This window comes from Patiria miniata, unplaced genomic scaffold, assembly GCF_015706575.1.
Source record: "Patiria miniata isolate m_02_andy unplaced genomic scaffold, ASM1570657v1 HiC_scaffold_18, whole genome shotgun sequence".
Classification (NCBI taxonomy): domain Eukaryota; kingdom Metazoa; phylum Echinodermata; class Asteroidea; order Valvatida; family Asterinidae; genus Patiria; species Patiria miniata.
The window spans coordinates 12,136,213-12,150,238 of record NW_024037056.1 but is presented as its reverse complement, the minus strand read 5'-3'; the positions used below and the strand labels follow the sequence as shown (position 1 = coordinate 12,150,238).

Sequence of the window (14,026 nt, the reverse complement as noted above, 5' to 3'; positions counted from 1 at the left end):
CGCTTTTGTCCAATTGTTTTTTGTCTACCACACTATTTCCTTGTGCCTGGCTCCTCCCCTCCTCTGCTGTTTTCCCATTGGCTGATGCATCTACCCACAGTGCACCGTTGCCTAGCAACCATGTCCGACAGAGAAGTGACTACAATGGTTTCCAAGGGGATTTTACCTAAGGGTGGTATGGACTGTTCCATTTTATACCAAAAAAAAAAATTGAATAAATTCATGTCGCCATTTCATCTTTTCTCCCGTTTGCAGCTTGTCTGTTTCCCTTGCCGGTGATCATTAGCATGTGCTGCATGAATATGCATGGTGACTGATGAATATGCATATTGCATGATCAGTATGCAAATTTTCACGATGGATATGCAAATTGCATGGTAAATATGCAAAGTATTTGTCCCCATGCTTCAGACATATTCCAAACCTGTACGGTTCATTTCAGATTTCCATATCTGGCCATACATTATTCATCTTTCTCTGAACTTGTTTCAATGATGTCACATTTCTCGTTAAAGTTCCGTTTGAATTTCTGAGGCCATTTGTACATTCAATTTATTAAGGGAAGCAAGTATTTTCTATTTTCTCGCGAATTGATAGAAACTCCTGAAAAAGGGAAGGTTTCATTTTAAAACCTTGGAGTATATTTGTTCCTTTTATGATGGTTGAAGTTTTGAACATCAATTCAGTGAAGTTTGAATTGTCAACAACAACTCTTAGAAATTTAAAGTAATAAAGTTGAGTGTATCTGAGAATGGTACATAATTTATCGAAGTTTTACTTTAAAAAATTGTCCCCTTTGCAGTTTTATGTTTACGTTTCTCAAATTATGTTTCCGTATCTACATATTTTTTATCAGATCTTTGATTAGGATAAAATTTGATCTGTACAAGTGGCCTCTTTTTTTATCTTTATCTTTTTCATCCTTTTCTGATCCTCTCTATTTCTCGTCTCTTTTTCTTCCTTTTTCCTCATTCCGCTTCCCTATAATCCACCTAACTCAAAACATGACAAACCATTAATTATCGATACAGCCGCTCCTCCACGTAAGTATTTCACTCCGATCCAGAATTGGTCATGCAGTGGCCGTCTAGTACCTTGACCTCTAGGCCTGCGGTCATTATGAAGTCAGCTGTGACCTCATAGGTGCCAGAGAAAAAAACATGGCCGCCGGATGGTGCTTTTGAAATAAAACGATGATTTGCCCTTTTCACTTTTCCACTGATTGTTTTTCTTCATTTCACTTTTTAGCTTCAGCACTTTCACCACATTCACCTTTTCACAGTTTTAACTCTTTCAGTGCCTGCGAAATTTGAAAAGTTTAACCCTAAAGTGCCCAACTTCGAGCGTTTTTGTTAATTGTTCGAAATTCTGTAAAAAAAAAAAAAGGAAATAAGTTTTACTCACTAAATTTATTGTTGTTGCTCTCTGGTATATCCTTGATATATTGGAAAGTCAAAAGTAGTCACAAACATAGTGATACACCCTGAAACACTGGCCTGAACACAGGGGAATTCCGCACTTTTTGCAGAAAAAATACGAGATTTATTGCTGCGCCCTCTCGCAAGAACTCGAATGAAAAAATAAATACAGGTCGTACATGCATGAAAATGGTACCATTAGAAAGAGCAAGAGCGCCCCCTTGTGATAACATATTTACTCTACCTCGTACATGTACAAGGTTTGGCAATTTTAAGTACGAACATTACCTCGTACATGTACGAGGTTGGCGCTTTTGTATTAACAAATATACCTCGTTCATGTATGAGTTTGGCACTGAAAGAGTTAAGTGTGAAAGTTTGTTCCATTTTTTATTGGTCTCCCAATTTTCCCTGTCAAACACAAAAAAAGTGACTAATTTTCTTCATTTCTTTTTTTTTTTTTCGGAAAAGTAGATTATGTGAATTTTTAAAATGGCACTAACTTTCACATTATTCACTTTGTACCTGTTATTTTTCCCTTTTTTTTTTTTTTTTTATTCAAGAAAACCACCACCCCTGAAATTGTTGCAAGATGATTTTTCTGTTACTTTTTTTCACATTTTACTTGTTTCTGTTACATGAAGTGTCTGTGCACACAAGACTTCCTGTTTCCCTTTTCACACCAACTACACGTACATTTTGTGTTCTCCCCCAACTCTGGCACACCTTGTAATTTGCAGTGGCCATTGCACTTCACCACATACTAGTTGTTTAGAGATTCCCATTAATAAAACACTGTTATAGTGTCATATTTTAGCATTTCTCATAAATTTTACTTCCCACAAGTATTGAAACACAAAATTTCTTCATGTTCAATTTTTTTTTGGTAGACTGTTTCATCATCTAGAAGTCTAATCTTAAGTAAGCCACAAATTCTTCTATCTCCTGCCCCCCCCCAATAAAAAAGGGTAAACAAGAATAAGACGGAAAAACAGGAAGAAAATTACTGTGATGTTTCTGACAGATTAAGTTTTCAACAACAGTCAAGTAAATGTTTTCCATCAAAAGCCAACTCCAACCTGCGTTCTGTACAAAGTAATATTTGCCTTTTTTTTCTCTGTTTTGTTATTTTCCTGTATTTCTTTACTTTGTCATTTGGCTTTGCATCATTAAATAAAGAAAATTGTTGTTTCTAGCTTTGGGTTTAGCCATAAAAATAATACAATTTCTTTACCTACGTCCATCATCAACATACCAATCAAATTTGTGCCCTCACTCAGTCTATGCACATTTATATACCCCTGTCTTTTTATTTTTTCGTCCTAAACAGTCATAACCTGATCCAGCCAACTGGAAAATTCCCTAAGTACGAATATCTGTCTGACACAGTGAAATGGGAACCAGCTAATAGTTTCTCCACACACTTTTCTCAGTTTTAGCCGGTCCCCTGCCCAAGGTGCTAAGCAAGATATTCGTGCTTAGTCCATTCTTCAGATGGCAACGAACCCATGACATCACCATCAATAACTGTTTAGCATGTAGAGTGTCAACTAACAGAATAACGAAATTTCTTACCAAGGATCTGAAGCTAAAACGGCAGATTTGGGCTTTGTGATTATTTTTTTTCTATCCAGCGGGGAAACCGAAGGTGGACTTTGTGACGCTCCTGAAGCCCGTCGAAGTCCACGAGGGACAGGACGCGAGGTTCAGCTGCGAGCTGTCGGGCGACTGCATGGAACTCCAGTGGTACAAGGGCAACGACAAAGTGCCGCCACGCGACAAGAAATGTGAGGTCAAGCGACTGGGGCGGCGCCACACGCTGATTGTCAAGGACTGCAAGGCGGCCGACCAGAGCGAGATTGCCATCAGCGTCTTTGGGCGGTACAGCCGCGCCGATCTGACCGTCAAGTGTAAGGTTCTAATTTTTGTTGTGTACAGGGGCATATTCTAGACCAGAAACCAGAAATACGTTGATGACGTCAAAGTTACGACCAAAATGACAAACTAGAATCTAGACATTTTATTGGGTGGCTACTTGGAACAGACGACACTCGGTTGCATCCTTTAAAACATCATTTTCACCCCAAACCAGAAAAATCTGAAAAAAAAGTTCACCACTACTCATCCCACTTTCCATATTCTTTAAAAGAGTGCCCAATTTTAAGAAAATAAGTTCATTATTTTGGTGAAATGACCGAAAGTATCCTCTGTTTGCCTTAATTAAGTCATCTTGAATGCTTGACGAACCGGTCCGAAACCTCGTATCTTCGTGGATAGTTGTGTGCTGTCTTTACTTGTCTTTGTTTTCTTTTTGCCCCAGTAAAACAGGATTTATAACATCATATCGTCCCATTTGTTCCCCTTCTTCCATTGATATCAAATTGTTGTGTGGATTAAATATTAATTGGTTAAAGAATTCTGTTAAAGAGTTTCACTTATAGTGTTGCCCCCACATTGGAGGAATGAACACAGCAGATTAAATTAATTGAAGAAGGAATTCCTTTGAAAGGAGAAACATCACTTAAGTTTTTAGCCAAATTTCAATTTCATTTTTTGTTTCACGTTAACTTTCTTTGGCCCATCTCAGCCAAACCCAAGTTCGTTAAGGAGCTGTCACCGGTCACTGTGGTGGAGAGCAGGTCCTGCGCGCTGACCTGCGAGATCTCCGACTTCACCTCGGAGGTCAAGTGGCTCAAGGACGGCAAGCCGGTCACTCTGGACGACCGGGTGGTCACCAAGATGGACAAAGGCGTCCGCAAGTTGGTCTTCTACAAGGCGGCGTTTGACGACGCGGCCGAGTACACCGTCAAGTTCGCTGATTTGGAGTCCAAGGCCAAACTGACCGTTACAGGTATTTTCAAATTTTATATTTGCTACTTGTGAAATTAATATCAAATAATTTTCAAGTTGTTCTGTCTGATATTTTGGTGAGTTAATTGGTTTCAGGGGTGTGAAATCTCAGCTTTAAAGCTGATTTCAGCTTTTTTTGTTTTGAATTTCAGCTTTTTTCTATCACTTGCTGTGTACAAAAGTATAGGAGATTTCCAAAGTTCAGCTTTTTTACACCTTTTTCAGCTATTTTTATCACTGGTCACTCACACCCCTGTGGTTTGGAGTGCAAGATCAAGTTGACTGTTACATGTATTTGGAAATTCTATAAGCTATACTAGACGAAGGCTATTTTGAAAACGGTATGAGCTGTTTTGTCAACATCTAGAACTGCTTTCATTGATATTATGGTGAGTTGCTGTTGGACGCTTTGGAAACTATTTTGAACACCTCAATTATTTTCAAAGCTTTTGGTGATGTGTGGGTATATTTTTTGTGTTTTACCTTTCAGCTGTTACAGCTGTTAATCTGGAAAAGAAATTTCACTTGTTTTGAATTTTAAGAGTTTAAGCTGTTTTGAAAGCAAATTTATAACTTTCAAATTTGACCACAGACATTTATTTGTATTTCGTGCATTTTAGTCAAACTGGTTCATTTAAAATGAAATTTGGTCCTCTTGAAATATACTGTGTGGCATCCATCCCTTTCTTTATTGGATGATGTTGTGGGCTGTACAGAACGTTTCTTGGCAACAACATCTCCCTAACTCTGTTCTGTATGGTGCCCTTCCCCCTATCTCCACCACCATCAGACAGCGTCGGCTTCGGCTAGCCGGTCACGTTTATCGACATAATGAGCCAGCTAGTCAAGTTCTCCTCTGGAATCCTGAAGCCCCTCGACGAAAAGGTCGTCCCAACATGACCCCGAAAACATCCATCGAGCTAGAAACTGGTCTGAGTGGTCCATCTCTTTCCAACACTCTGCTCGACAGGGACAGTTGGGCCCAACTCATCAAGTCATCATGAAAATGAATGAATGAAGAAGAAGAAGATTTATCCACTGTATTGTTTTGTTTTCTTCCGCTCAGAGCCGCCAAACTTCAACGGTAACCTGCCGGATGAAGTGGAAGCCTTCGCCCACCAGGACGCCGAGTTTGCCACGGAGGTCTCCAGCGATGACGCCGAAGTCTTCTGGTTCAAGAATGGCCAGCCCATCATGCCCGGAGAGGAGGACAAGTACGAGATGATCTCCGAGGGTCCCACGCGCAAACTGGTCGTCAAGGACGTGGGGCCCGAGGACGAGGCCAACTACGCGTGCGCCCTGGACGAGACTCGAGCTACACGGTCTAATCTCAAAGTTCAAGGTTAGTTTGTCATTGGAAAGAAATGCATCAAAGACTTCAAACCAGAAAGGGGCCTGATTGGGGCCCAAAGGCTAATAGAATCATTTTCTTTTTGTGCATCACAACACCAATCGAAAAAAGAACGTTCAAAACCTAACCTGTTGAAGTTTCAGCTCAGTTGATATTACATTCTTTGAGAAAACAGTGGAAAAAAACCATGCGCAACCCTTTAGGCCAAAAAAAAAAAGTCTCCGGTTTCTGGTATGCGCGCGCGTCGCCGTAGCCATGCGCATCGGCAAAATGCAAAAGTTTTTTTTTCAATACAAGATGATGTCTCAAAACCGCCAAACTCACTGGTTTGACTGGAATTCTGCTGCTGCACAATTTTAACGTGTTTTTAGATGGGGTTATGATCGAGAATAAGCTTTATGTGGCCTCTCTGGACTCCCATATATTTGCACTAAGTTTAGTCGGGCACCATTTGCAGTCATCAGCCGACATTTGAAGCCAAAAAAAAAAAAAAAAAAGGTAAAAAAAAAAAAAAGCCGCGTCACCGCACCACTTTTGGGGCAAGCTCCATACCAGAAACCGGAGACTTTTTTTTTTTGGCCTTAGTCATGAGACACAAGTTTGTCAGTTGCACTTTTAATTTCCAAAACTAAATTGACTGATTGTTTGAAATCACCCACATGTCTTGAAAACTTGTAAATGACAACAAGCCAGACGAAATATAATTTCACGAGGTGTTGAGTACCCGTACGATCTTTAATCCAAGTAAACCTTTTGATAATAATTTGGGAGGTTACTTTTGGGATAAATGCATGTGTCTCTTGCTTACCAATTTATATTAACGTTTCAAAAATAGGAAATTTTCAAAAGTCCCCCCTTTTTTTCTACATATTAGCTCCACCCACCCTCAAGATGCCCCTGGACATGGAGGACTTGATTGTCAAAGCCGGTGAGCCTGTTGAAGTCACCCTCGACATCTCCGGCTCCCCCGCGCCCCAAGTGGAATGGTCCAAGCCGGGCACGACGCTGGCGCCGGACGATCGGACCCAGATGGTGACCATGCCCATGAGCGCCACGCTGCTGATCACGCACACCGACCGCAACGACACCAACGAGTACACGGTCACCGTGAACAACAAGCATGGCACCGAGTCGGCCAACTTCAAGATCACGGTCATTGGTAGGCACATTTTATCATCTTAGGCCAAGTTCGCGCAAGGACTATAGTTGACCAATGGTTAACTAACGTTTGCCCGAACTCTGTCTAGTCGACGATGGTTGACTACGCTAGTCGACTATTTGGAACCAGCCTACTGGGGTTGGTTGCTTCGCTGGTAACCAATAGCCGCGCGCATTCATAACGCTAGCAGAGAGCCAGGATCCAGAAGTTTTGCGATGACATTTTGACCAGCTTTTGACTAGAGACGTTCGCACGTTGCTACCAGTGCGCAGGCGTAAGGTACGTCAGAAATCAACCACTAGTCGACTAATGGTCCTTGCCCGAACTTGGCCTTGGGGTGAATTGTGGAATTTTTTTTAGTTTTTTAAAAAGGCAAGAATTTAACAAAATATCTTTTGAAAAATTATTTAATACCAGTGGTCGACCAATAAGCCATTTGCGAGTGACCTATACCCTTTGGAATTTAAATTTGAAAAACATCTGGTACACTGACTTGCTCAGAATGCTTGGCACATTTTAACTTTGAATTCTCCAGACCAAAGACACTGTTGCTAATCGTACGATTCGGGGCAAGCTCTTGCATAGTTACGTAAGAGACGCTCAGCATCAATACATTGCTCACAATGGGTGAGAATGGCACAAAGACACCAGACCATGCCGGAGCTGGGGGTTGCTAGCATAAGGCTTGCCCCGAATCACATGATATAGTAACAGTCTCTTTGGTCGGGAGAATGCAAAGTTAAAACGTGCAAAGCATTGGATTAAGTCAGCATTCCAGATTTAATTCAAATTTAACTCGCAAATGCCTTATTGAAAATTTTCCATGAAATTAGTTCTTCACAATAATCAAACCACTCTTTTTTCCACTCCATACAGACAAGCCGCAGGGTCCAGAAAGCGTCAAAATCTCCAGCTACGACGAGCACTCGGTCTCCCTCACCTGGAAACCGCCCGTCGACAACGGCAACTCGGAAATCACGCACTACGTGGTGGAGTACAAAGAGGTCAAGCGCGGCGATTGGACGGTCGCAACCGACAGCGTGTCAGAGACGGAATTCACCGTCCCCAACTTGACAGAGGGGAAGGAGTACACATTCCGCGTGGCAGCCGTCAACATAGTGGGTACCAGTGAACCGAAGCAGACAGACCGGACCCAGGTCGCCAAGGAACCATTTGGTGAGTTTTGGCTCTTCGTACTTGCTGCCAATTTTGTGGAGATGTTAAGCACAGAATTTCTGCTAAGCACGGAAGACATTCGCTTAGCAAAAACAGGTCACCAGCCAAAATCGCATGTCACATGTATTGCTGTTGACTGGTACTCTGCAAATTTTTGCTTAGCACACAAATTTGCTAAGCAGAATTTCTAAGCAATTTTATCTGCTAAGCGAAAACTAAGAGGCGAATTTTTTTTCTAAAGACTTGTTTTGAGGTTTTGAAATTTGGTTATTTCAGAGCCCGCTGATCAGATGGAAGCGCCGAAGGTCGTCGACACCCACGACGGCAGCATTGAGCTGAAGTGGTCCCCACCAGAATTCGACGGCGGCTGCCCGATCACTGGCTACATCATCGAGAAGCGGGAAGTCGGTTCCCCACGCTGGTCCAAGGCCACCAAGAGCCCAATCAAGGGCACCAGCTACGAGGTACCGGACCTGGTGCAGGGCGGGAACTACGAGTTCCGGGCCATCGCCGTCAACAAGGCCGGGGAGAGCGAACCGAGCACGCCTAGCAAGGCGGCTCTGGCACGGGAACCAATCGGTATGGGTCATTTGGGTTTTTGTTTATCAGAGACATCTTCTGAATTGTACTTTTTTGCAAATGCTTGATGGCCTGGCCTTTCTACTTGAAAGGCACATTTGAGTTAAGACCATGTGAAAATGTAAGCCATGTAGTTTGCCAGTCGTGTAGATGTGAGTTCAGACTAGCGTTGAGTCTGTTGTGAGTCACAATTTTGGTGACTCGTACTCAACTTGAGTCACGTTGACAAACGATTCGGAGTACATTGTAATATTATCACAGAATTCATCAATACAAGATGCTCTTTCTTTGGAAGCCATTCAAAGTCTATCTGTCTCCCTACCCCCTGCACAGACCCAGCCCTACCCCCAGGCGAGCCCGTCATCGAGGACGTGACCAAGGACTCTGTCACCCTCTCCTGGGCCAAACCCAAGGACGACGGGGGCAGTCCCATCGCGGGCTACTACGTGGAGAAGAAGAACCCCGCGACGGGCGACTGGGAACGTGTCAACAAGAAACCCATCAAGGATACCAAGTACAAGGTGCAAAGACGTGACGTTTTGACAATTTTTTTAATCTACCGTCGGGCCAAAATGCACACATACTGGGGTCGGCAGCAGCCTTTGAAAAGCGTTGGTTAACATGTTTGAGACCTGCTTCCACGAAATCCCGGATAAAATGGCAGAAGTTCATATTTTTGCAAAATGAAATTTGAAGTCTCTTCACGGTGAAACTGACAATTTTGAGGTTTGACGTTCTCTGAATCAGCAACAATGAATTTACGATTTCCATGAATATGAATGAATTCCATCAAGGAAGAAGACTTTGTTAAGGTTTGAAATATTTAGATTGTGCGTGGAGTTTCACTAAACATTTATTTTAAAAATTAACCTTGGATTCCCATTCTTGTAGGTGCCGGACTTGGTGGAAGGAGAGGAGTATGAATTTCGAGTGGTGGCCGAGAACGAGGCGGGGCTCAGCGAGCCCAGCGTGGTGTCACCGCCGGTGGTGGCCAAAGATCCCGAGAGTGAGTAACCCTAGATCACATTTCTGGAGCATTTTCTTGAAAGTTCGTGTTCTATGTACCCTCACGGGAAGTTGGTTTGCGCGGTTCTTTCCAATGACTGTTTCATCAAGTGGTAAAAACAAACATGAAACAGCCATCAAATGGGCAGTTTTGATGCAACTTGCTTAAGATGGGTTTAGTGAAATAGGTCTTTGGACGCATCTTAGCTAAGATCAGTCTTAGAGCAGGGACTTGTAAGTCTTAAGATGAGTCGCAAGATGAGACGAGTTTCGTGAAATTGGTCTCAGGAAAAACCCATGGAATCAGGGACCAATTTTATTGAGCAGAAATTTGCTAACATGTACAACCCCATAATTCAGGATTTCCAGTTTTTGTGCACCAATTTCAACGATAAAAAAAAAGGAAATATGGTTTAATTTCTGGACATAAACAAATGTTACACTAGATAATATATTTATTGAAAATATGTGTGATTTAGTCCACTTGGGGCAGGGTCAAGGCAAACCTAACAAGTCATTCAGTCAAGTGATATTAATTTCTTCCTGCTGGTTGTGGGCATTCAACCCATAATAAACTCCCTCAGGGGGATTAAATTTTGAGATAAGAGACAGTTGAAATCCTGGTACAGGCTATGGTAAAAACCCGAATATAGGCTCTGTACTTGGGTTTTGTCTTAAAGAGTGATTCACGGCATGGAATAAAACAGAACTCAAAATCTGTAAACTGGTTATCGTTTTTTCGTCCAGTCCCTCCTTCCTTGGACGTCTCCCAGCTTAAAGACCTCACAGTCAAGGCCGGCCAGACCATCAAGCTATCCGTCTCCTTCACTGGTACCCCACCACCGAAAGCCACCTGGAGCCTGGACGAGGAGGAGCTGGTGCCGGACGACCGCACCAAGCTGCGCAGCAACCTGCTGACGGCTGAGCTGACCACCATGGATGCGCGTCGCAGCGATACGGGGGTCTATGTCGTCACGGTCACCAATCCGTTTGGCACGGAGAAAGGCACGTCTAACGTCAATGTGCTCGGTGAGTTGAGAAACCTGGCAGCCAATTTCAAAAAGTTTTACCTTTTTAGTCACTTTACTGTCCCAAACCGCCCTGCTTATTACTCCCTGTAGCGCCCGAAACTGCATGAATACTCTGTGGTTTAATTACTTCATCAGTGAACAATGTAATACAATGTAATACAATGTAATACAATGTAATACAATGTAATACAATGTAATACAATGTAATACAATGTAATACAGTATAATACAATGTAATACAACGTAGTACAGGTACTAATTGTTTAATGTAATGCCATGATTAACATTGATATAACAACAACATTGTGACAAAATAAAAAATAGTGATCATTTTATTAAAATAAACAAATCTTTCAAATTTACTGATTATTATAATTTCTTTATCCTTAGACAAGCCCGGTCCCCCGAAAGGGCCGATGGAAATTAACGGCGTCACGGCAACCTCGGCCGTGTTGTCATGGCAAGCGCCAGCCGACGACGGTGGCCAGCCAATCACAAACTACATCATTGAGAAGAGAGACATCAAGCGATCTGGTTGGTCGGTGGTCAACGACACGACAAAAGACACAACACTCAAGGTAATGTTACAAATAAGCGGATACCACTACGGCGATTTTTAGTAAAGTAAAAGTAAAAAAAATTAAAGTCTGTCATGAGCCAATGTGACCCATTAGGCCGGCGTTTGTCTCTGGTTTCAGTAGCATGAAACGACTGAGAATATTTCTATTCCCCTGGACGGGATGCTAGTCCATCGCAGTTACTCCCAAGCTAATGCCGGTGTAGCGTGAATATCCGACTCCATGAAATGTGGACTCATTGGTAGTACTGCGCACGCGTGAGTACGATACCGTGCTATTTTTAGGATCGTTTCGGGAGAGTGACCTGTCACGTGCGAGGAGTCGGATTTTCATGTGACACCGGTACCCATTTATACTCCTGGGTGGAGAGAGGCAAGTGGGGGTGAAGTGGCTTGCACAAGGACACAACGTTAGGCCAGCAGCTGGGTTCGAACCCCTGACCCTCTCATCATGAGCCACGATCCCTAACCGCTAGGCCACACTTCCCCCATGACCATTTATGACCGTTGTATAATGAATTCCCAAAGTATGTAAAACCTGCTATCGTAAAAACATGATATCCATCTGTACACTAACAGGTACCGGTACCAGTTTTACTCCTGAGTGAGAAGAAGCAATTGGTGATGATAAAGAGTGCTGCTCAAGGACACAATCACTGCAACCGAGGCTGGTCTCAAACCAACAACCATTACCTACACAATGCGCTAGAGCAAAAGATCACAAAACTCCACCATATATTCTCTTAATTTTGCAAAAGACTTTATTGGTATTGGTAGAAAATAATTTTTCACATTTAGTTTAGAATTATCCATGAAATATAACTTAGAAGATTTGATATTCTTTCCCGTTTTTTTTAGGTTACCAAGTTACAAGAGAAAACGGAGTACATGTTCCGTGTTGCTGCAGAGACTACTCTGGGCGTCAGCAAGTACTTGGAGGCCCCACACACCGTCCTGGCAAAGAACCCATACGGTATGTGTCCCAGTTTTTGGTCCCATTTGGCGAACACGCAGGTGTAAAGTGGACAAAATTTCACAGCATTGGCTGAAGTAACCGCAATGAAATTTGCTTTGCTGAAATGTTACAAGTATGTACAGGGTGAGTTAAAAAAAATGAAACCCAAATGTTTGGACCATTGTTTTAGGGAAGTTCTGCATGTAGCATTTTCAAAATCTAGGATATGTAAGCCAAATTCATGAGCTTTCTTTTAGTACAAGAATCATTCAAATCACTCATGCACTTTTCAAATTACGGAATTTTTAAACACAACCGCCGTTTAAAGGTCCTGTCCACGGATCACAAAAAAGTTCAGTGTTCTTTCCGCAAAACTAAAGGAAATCACATAGGGATGTGTGTGAATTGATTACGTTTTGCTGAAAGAACGCACACCTTTTTCGTGATCCGTGGACAGATTTTGAAAGTGCTACATGCAGAACTTCAATCAAACAATAGTCCTGACATTTGGGTTTTGGGTTTTTTTTTTGACTCGCCCTGTATTTGCTTGGGAAACTGCCATCGTGGGGAAACTTGCTTAAAGTGCTTTTGCAACAAAAGTGCTCAAAATCTAAAGAAGGGTGCTTAACAACTAACCTGATGAAATTTTAGCGCAGTGAATGCTGTGTATTTCGAGAAAACAATGTTCTAGGATCTCGATTTTAAATCAAAAGTTGCTGAGTCGTGTTTTGAATTGCGCCCAGGAACGTTCTCGTTCAGTCGATTGTAGCTACGCGATTCACGCACTGAACTGTCGAATTATAGCAACCGGGCGCGCGTATGCGCCGTGTCAATGCTTGCGCGCTACATGTATTTGTAAAGAAATATTTCACAGTCCCTAGTTGGGCCAAGTCACATTTTGTTACCCTTTGATTCTTGTGATGTTGACAATTCCTGTCTTGTTTTTGTTTATTATTTTCTCTGGATGTTTACATTTCTCTCTTGTTTTTTGTTTTTCAGATGAGCCCGGCGCACCGGGCGTGCCGGAGGTTGTGGACTACGACAACGACTTCGTGGACCTCGAGTGGGAGGAGCCTGAGAACGACGGAGGGGCGGACATCGAGGGCTACGTCGTGGAGAAGAAAGAGAAGACCAGTACTCGCTGGATGGATGCTACCGACAAACCCGTCAGAGGCACTAACTTTAAGGTCGGAAAATCTCCTGTTCCCAATTTCAAATCGAATTTGATTTTAAAAAATCGCGCAATAAGTCTCACGACATGCTTTCGCGTAAAATGTTAACGTGCTCCTATGACGCGCTCATTGATTTGTGCGTATATGTTAAAACGTGCAACATTATCGCGTGACAAAATCATGTGTGTGTAAATAAATTTCAGGGAACGCAATCAGAAATGGCATCCTTTGTGAATTGGTCTATGTCACCATTTCATGACCAATGCACGTTTTCAAGTTAAGAACTGCGCAAATAAGTTCAACATTCATACCACAATTGAAGTTTAAAAATTTAAAGAGAAATAAGCTTTATAATTGGCTTAATATATCACTAAAAGAACACAACTTCCAAATCAGTATCTTTTTTATTTTTAAGAAATGCATTTATGATGAGTGAAGATGAAGATCTAGTTCAGAATTTTAAATTGTGATGCCCTGGTCACTTTTCACGAAGTGCGTCTTATCTTTGTCATCACAACTCTCTCTTTTTTGGCAAGTATTTGGGATGTTTTGCACAGGTTGTACATTCCCAACAACAGTCGTGAAATTATGTTTTTTTTTCTGCCTTCCTCAGGTCCCCAATCTGATAGAGGGGCGTACCTACGAGTTCCGCGTGGCTGCAGTCAACAAGGCTGGCAAGGGCAAACCTAGCCAGGTGTCACAGCCCAAACTGGTCAAGGCTAAATTCTGTGAGTAAAAATCACGACATTGTTG

The 14,026-nt window shown here is 42.3% G+C and overlaps 1 protein-coding gene across 1 annotated transcript in view; it reads left to right on the top strand.

The window, feature by feature from the left end:
* The window catches only part of LOC119725131 (twitchin-like), a 52,149-nt gene extending 38,140 nt beyond the window's left edge, over positions 1 to 14,009 (top strand). The window contains exons 20-33 of the mRNA XM_038196492.1: positions 101 to 175; positions 3,053 to 3,328; positions 4,006 to 4,269; positions 5,335 to 5,610; positions 6,494 to 6,778; positions 7,655 to 7,954; positions 8,231 to 8,533; positions 8,867 to 9,054; positions 9,425 to 9,539; positions 10,286 to 10,567; positions 10,960 to 11,147; positions 12,005 to 12,119; positions 13,101 to 13,288; positions 13,887 to 14,009. Of these exons, the coding sequence (XP_038052420.1) occupies positions 101 to 175; positions 3,053 to 3,328; positions 4,006 to 4,269; positions 5,335 to 5,610; positions 6,494 to 6,778; positions 7,655 to 7,954; positions 8,231 to 8,533; positions 8,867 to 9,054; positions 9,425 to 9,539; positions 10,286 to 10,567; positions 10,960 to 11,147; positions 12,005 to 12,119; positions 13,101 to 13,288; positions 13,887 to 14,009 (2,978 nt within the window). The remainder of the gene's footprint in view (positions 1 to 100; positions 176 to 3,052; positions 3,329 to 4,005; positions 4,270 to 5,334; positions 5,611 to 6,493; positions 6,779 to 7,654; positions 7,955 to 8,230; positions 8,534 to 8,866; positions 9,055 to 9,424; positions 9,540 to 10,285; positions 10,568 to 10,959; positions 11,148 to 12,004; positions 12,120 to 13,100; positions 13,289 to 13,886) is intronic.
* The last annotated feature ends 17 nt before the right edge of the window (positions 14,010 to 14,026 follow it).